The following is a 6,843-nucleotide window of genomic DNA, read 5'->3' on the forward strand; positions in this document are numbered from 1 at the left end:
TTAGTCCTAGTAGAGCACTTTACAATAACAAACTACAATAGTTGATTAGTCCTAGTAGAGCACTTTACAATAACAAACTACAATAGTTGATTAGTCCTAGTATAGCACTTTACAATAACAAACTACAATAGTTGATTAGTCCTAGTAGAAAGAACAAAATGACTATTCCAAATGTTTTAGTCATATAAGTTTTGAAATTCTTTATGACGTTTGTGTTCAGCTAGACACATAGTGTGATTATTTCACAAACTATGTATACAATATACAGAACACTTACGGTAGATGAAAAATCAGAATTATATGTAATTTCATATTCTAAATATCAAAATATATATACATATAACTGTGTGTCAATAAGTTTAGCATCAACCTAACGTACGGATAGTTTAATGCTAATTACCAAAGATGGATAAAAGCTATGTTTTTCAGTCCTCTGTGTGTGTGTTTGTCAGCAAGCTTTCTCGAAAATGGCTGTACGGTTCTCATACGGTAGGAGAAGAAATATTTGAAAATAAATATCTAACTGTGGTTCTAATGTTCTATACTCAGCTGACTGTAATCCACCCTCGTGCCGAACCCAGTCGTGAGGTAGAAAACCATGTGGATCCCGTGCATGTCGCTCATGCTCAAGTCAATGAGCATAAAGTGGAGGCTCCAAAACTGAAGTCGGGACATGTGAACACTAAAGGACTGGATAGTGGGGAAACTGTTACCAAAACCTCTGCAAGTAAGTCTGATCTTCTGTTAGACTTTTTTTTTAATATATGTCATATCTCTTGGATATGTATGATCTTAATTCTGTTAGATATATGTCATATCTCTTGGATATGTATGATCTTAATTCTGTTAGATATATGTCATATCTCTTGGATATGTATGATCTCAATTCTGTTAGATATATGTCATATCTCTTGGATATGTATGATCTTAATTCTGTTAGATATATGTCATATCTCTTGGATATGTATGATCTTAATTCTATTAAATATGTGTCATATCTCTTGGACATGTATGATCTCAATTCTGTTAGATATATGTCATATCTCTTGGATATGTATGATCTTAATTCTATTAAATATGTATCATATCTCTTGGACATGTATGATCTCAATTCTGTTAGATATATGTCATATCTCTTGGATATGTATGATCTTAATTCTATTAAATATGTGTCATATCTCTTGGATATGTATGATCTCAATTCTGTTAGATATATATCATATCTCTTGGATATGTATGATCTTAATTCTGTTGGAGATATGTCATATTCAGGATTCTGTTGAATATGTATGATATTATGGATTCTATTAAATACGCACAATATTATGGATTCTATTAAATATATACAATATTATGGATTCTATTAGATAAGTACAGTATTATGGATTCTATTAGATAAGTACAGTATTATGGATTCTATTAAATATGTACAATATTATGAATTCTTTTGGATGTTTGTGATATTGAGCATTCTGATGGATACACGATACTGAAGATTCCATTGTACACGTGTGGTTTAATGGATTCTGTTTGATATGTATAACTTTTGGGAACAGTATTATTAATCTCAAGTACTGGATGAGAAAAATGAAAGTGTGAAAATAATTATTTTCCTTTTCAACAGGCCATGCTATGACTGTCATCATAGTAGTTTGTGTAGGTTTTCTGGTATCTATGATCGTTCTGGGAGTGATTCGAATTCGTGCAGCCCATCATAGAACTCAGGATTCTCGGGAGGATGAGCAAGAGATGGCTTGGGATGATTCGTCCCTCACAATTACTGTTAATCCTATGGAAGTAAGTGCGAGTGACTTCAAAGTAAACAACTAAGACAAGGTTGTATTAGACCTTTACATATAGTATAGGCTGAACATTCAGCCATTTGTATTTCAGATCTCATGACAGCACATATGATGCCTAATTTGCTAAAAAAACATGAATTGAGATGGATGACTGATATTATCTTATAACAGTGGTTTTGACTTCTCTTAACTAAAGTACTGTATGTTCCGGTTATTTAATTTTTTTTGTAGTATATGGGGAATACATATAGAATGTGACAAGCACTTTCAAAAGGTGAACCTTTTTTCTCCTGGGGCAAACTGGAATGAATTATTAACTTTGATTGTTAATATAAAGTTGATGTCAGTTTGAAAAACATTGATACTCGTTGATCTACATCACCCTTTGGTGGTTCACTCGTAAACTGTCTGCATGCTCATCATAGATGACCTCATTGTCTTATCTCCCTCCTGTAGCAACAGGCCTTCTAGTGCAAATTTGTAGAACTCTGATGTTACCTCACCCCTAGCAATACACTCCCAGTTTGCCCCTAAAGAAGAAAGGTTCACCTTTCGAAAGCACTCGGGTTATAGGATATTGTATTTTTGTATTAAATTGATTTCTTGAACATATCTGTGTTTCTAACATCATGGTGGATAGATATGTCATACCTGTTATCATTATTTAGTTATCTTCTGTATTAGTACTTAAGTTTGTACTATATTATGGAACAACCCTACTGAACTGAAACTAGACCTTTGATGGAGGATGGAACAGCCGAGATGTACCAATAGGTCCCATGTTTTCCCAAAATATTATATTATTTTAGCTGGAAACTGTGAAATCTTACAACTATATTTAGGCCTAACAGTACATTAACTCTTTAGGCCTAACAATACATTAATTCTGTAGGCTTTATGATACATTAATGTGAAGTTGGTTTCTATTTTTTTTTTCTTTTTCAGCAAATTGACCAACCGAATAAGGCTCAGCCCCTACAGGAAGACGAAGACAGTGACAGCTCAGATGACGGTAGCAGCTACCACGATGGGGAGAGCTCTGAGGAAGAAACTGAAAAAGTGAAAGAGCGAGAGCTTGAATGGGATAACTCTAATATTTCGTTCTAACTTTATCAGCCTATTTTTCTTTTCACCTCCTCAGACACTTTGTGTTTCAATCCCCCTTCTATTGTATTAAAAACAATTCATACATGGTGTACTGAATACTACATAGAAAGCAGTAAGACATGTATGTATACCTTTACAATGCAACTGTGAAATGTGACTTGAAGTAAACAAATTCTAAAAATCAGCTTACTTTTTTTTTCTTTACATTCTCTTACTACTTAAATTGTACTTGTTTCTGAGTGCGTTTTTTTAATCATTTAATAAGTTTATGCATTAGTTAGTGCCATAATGATTTCTTAAGCTCACTTTGCTGGCATTTCTACATTCCGGAAGTCGTATAAATCAAAATGTATGTTTCTTTTTAAACTGTTCTTGGCATATTACTTAAATTTTTTTTATACTTTTAAAAGAATACTTGATACAACAATTGATCATGCTTCAGACTATGTCCCTTTTGTTTGTAATGGTCTGTATAATTAGTAGTATGTGATAACCACTTTACATCTAAGACTTGTAGCCTCAAGCAGTTCCCATAAAGCTTTGACAACAGGTTAGTTTAGATTTGTGTTAACACTGGTCTATAGCAGCACAATTTAGATTCGTATTAACAGTGGCGTATAGAAGCATTGCTATTGTCTGAAGAAAAATGGTTTAGGTTTGTCTTAACAATAATCTACACAGGCAAAGTATAGATATGTATAGGTGCGGCATTTACACATGTGCTAATAGTGATCTATAGAGGTCGGTTTTAGATTTGTGTTAACAGACAAAATATAGATATGTGCTCTATAGAGGCAGGGTTTAGGTTTGTGTTAACACAGTGGTCTATTGAAGTAGGGTTTAAGCTTATGTTAACAGTGGTCTATAGAAGCAGGGTTTAGGCTTATGTTAATAGTGTTCTATAAAAGAATGGTTTAGGCTTATGTTAACAGTGGTCTATAAAAGAATGGTTTAGGCTTATGTTAACAGTGGTCTGTCAAAAAAAAGGAGCTTAGGTTTGTGTTATGAGGAATTTTGTCTACTAACACAGTGAACTGAATAACATATCCATGTCTACTTATTAATTATTTTCTTTTTTGTTTTCCATGATCTAATTGTGGGAGCATTTTGCTTCTAACCTCTTCTGTTGAAGATATCTAGCTGTAGTCAGAGCACTTTAGATGTATTTAATACTTGTACTGAAGTTTTTTTCTGTTTGTCTTGTCTTTAATGTGTGTAAACAAATGGTCAATCATTTATGATAGTGTTGTTCAGGTTTCCAAGAGAAAGGTTTTGTTTGCTAAAAGTGTGTGTGGCACTCTAAGAATCTGTCCTAGTAACATCATATCCAATCTAGAGAGGAATACGATAATGACATCCATTAAGGTTTTGAATTCCCTTATTATGTATATATCAATACAAGCAACTACGCTACAAATTCTCGAGCACACAATTTGCTTAAGAAGATAAAATGGAAATTGGGGTGCAAAATTCTAGAGTGTTTAAGTAACTTAAAATGAAGCCTTCTATACATCTTAGTACAGTTGAAAAGTTAAGCCATTATGTATAACAAGGAAGCATAATGCCATTTCAGTGTCTCTCTCTGAACTTTAAATTGTTCTTACCTCAACCTTTAAAATGGGTGAAGAGTTTGTTGGGTAGTATAAGACCAGAATTAGTAATCAGACTTGTTTTCATGGTTCGCGTATGTTACATGACTTCCAAACACAACCTTCTCTCAGGGACGCAGTACTATGAGAGTGGAAAGAATTGAAAAAGTAATTTGTTGTCTCATTTGTGAGTTGTTGTAACTAATGGTGAAACATTCCATCTATATAAATATAATATGCTTTGTTTTGTTTCTGTTGTTGTGGGTAAAGGGAAGCTTTGATTTGATTTCCCATACGCTTCAGGCTGCAGAGGAAGTAAGTAGCTTTTTTCCCAACGATGTGACAGTAGTGAAGAGTTGAAAAGATCTACGAAACATTTTTGAAGTCAATATTTAAATATAGAAGAAAGTGTAAATTTTATGTTTTTATTTGAATGAACTATACATTCTGTAGAAGAATCATGGTCTACTTCTCAAGGGGTCACATTTTCTAATAACTAGGTGAGATAGCTCCAAGTGACTTTATTGAAATCCTTGAATCATATTGTTTTTATAATTTGTAGAGTTTGTAATTTCCTGATGTTTTTCCCAAGATTTTTGAAAACAGACTTATACAGACAATTCAAATTTAGATTTGAATATTAAAGTATCATGCAATTTTTTTTTCTGTATTCAAACTTTTTCTTTTTAATTTACAAAATCTGAGGTTTTGATTTTCTTTAGAGAATTTTTATTTTAAATGCTCGTTCTTAGATTAAAAGTGATAATAATTCCTTGTGTTACATCACCTGTGACAAAACTTGTTTTTTTTTCCATTTTTAGGATAAAAAAAGTAATAATTCAATTGGCCGTGAATGTGTTGTGAGAATTTCATATCAGGCTATATTAAAATAAGTTGAGCTTTTATGTAAAATTGCTTGTTGACTAAAAATTTTGGTTTTTAAGATCCTTTGTTTGTTGGAAAATGATTTGAAACATATATTCATCTTTTAATGGGTATGTACATTTTGTATTTTATATGCAACAGATTTAAGCTAAAGGGTTTTTTTTTCTTTTCTACCAGAATAAACAGTTATCGATTCTCATAGCATCAAAACTTTGAATGTTTGAATTTAAATGTGGCATGTAAGAAAAGAAATTAGGTAACTTTAGGATTTTACTAACAAGAAATTAATTAATCACTGACTTTACAAATCTCAAATTTGGAACTGTCAAATAGATTTTGACAAATTATTTGATATTTTGCTTGGGGATAAAAGTTTAGGTTAAATGTTATAGGTAATTCTTTGATATCTAAAAATTTAAACTTCATGAATCTAAATACTGAATTTTGGTGAAACAAATGCATTAGCCGCAAGTGTTGTTCATCTAATTATATACTGTTTGAAAATATTTGTAAGTGTTGCAATAAAATGCTACATTTTACCCTTGAGTATTGGTTCCTTGTCTGTTACTTTTAGCTGTATATTACAGAAGGACAATTCGGGGTCTAGAGACATTAATTGCTTTCTTCACCCGGGTAAACAAGTATTCGTTCCTTTGTCTGTTACTTTTAGCTGTATATTACAGAAGGATCCAGGACAATTCTTAATGTCTCTAGACCCCTGCTTTCTTCACCCGGGTAAACTTTTACATAAACAACCTTACCAGGGTTTTGAAAAATTACTTTTTAGAAGAATGGGAATATTATATTTACAGGATGAAAAGACGAATATTGTAAAATGGAAATACAAAAATTGTGTGTACAGAATTAGGTAAAAATAATTAAAGTTAGGGAACAATTAATCTCCGAAACTTTAAATATGATACATGAGATATTCAAGGCTTAATTAATTACTAAAGATACTGCTGTACTGTGAAGTCCAAGACAGATATTCTGAATGTAAAAGAAACTGGTTACGTGACTGTCTCCAAATAGATTTACTATTACCTAATTATATAGATTTAAATACAGGAAACAAAAACCATTTAGTCCTTCGAGGTTGTCCTTGCACACACACACACACACACACCCCTGAGAAAAGTAAAATTTAAATGCACCCTATATTTTTCAGGAAATCATTAATACCCCTACAAAATGCTGACCTATATTACTAACTCATTCCAAAAGTCAATCACCCTTTTAGAAAAATGTAACTGTAGCCTAGCCTGTCTTTTTCCCAATTTTATACTTGTGCCATCTTGTCTTATTTTCAGAATACAGCAAAGAAATCAGGGGCCTTTATTTCCTGGCCAGGTGGCTTGACTCGTAATCTGCAGGTTCAAATCCCTGTCACACCAAACATGCTCGCCCTTTCAACTGTGGGGGGCATTATAATGTGATGCTCAATCCCACTATTTGTTGGT

General features: G+C 32.5%; 1 protein-coding gene across 1 annotated transcript in view; it reads left to right on the forward strand.

Annotated features, from left to right (window-relative positions):
• LOC106474400 (calsyntenin-1-like) overlaps nucleotides 1–5,929 on the forward strand; it is a 37,464-nt gene extending 31,535 nt beyond the window's left edge. Inside the window, exons 12-15 of the mRNA XM_022402706.1 lie at nucleotides 550–727; nucleotides 1,625–1,797; nucleotides 2,748–3,564; nucleotides 3,715–5,929. Of these exons, the coding sequence (XP_022258414.1) occupies nucleotides 550–727; nucleotides 1,625–1,797; nucleotides 2,748–2,909 (513 nt within the window). The 3' untranslated portion in view covers nucleotides 2,910–3,564; nucleotides 3,715–5,929. The remainder of the gene's footprint in view (nucleotides 1–549; nucleotides 728–1,624; nucleotides 1,798–2,747; nucleotides 3,565–3,714) is intronic.
• Nucleotides 5,930–6,843: the final 914 nt, after the last annotated feature.

This window comes from Limulus polyphemus, unplaced genomic scaffold, assembly GCF_000517525.1.
Source record: "Limulus polyphemus unplaced genomic scaffold, Limulus_polyphemus-2.1.2 Scaffold7174, whole genome shotgun sequence".
Lineage (NCBI taxonomy): Eukaryota > Metazoa > Arthropoda > Merostomata > Xiphosura > Limulidae > Limulus > Limulus polyphemus.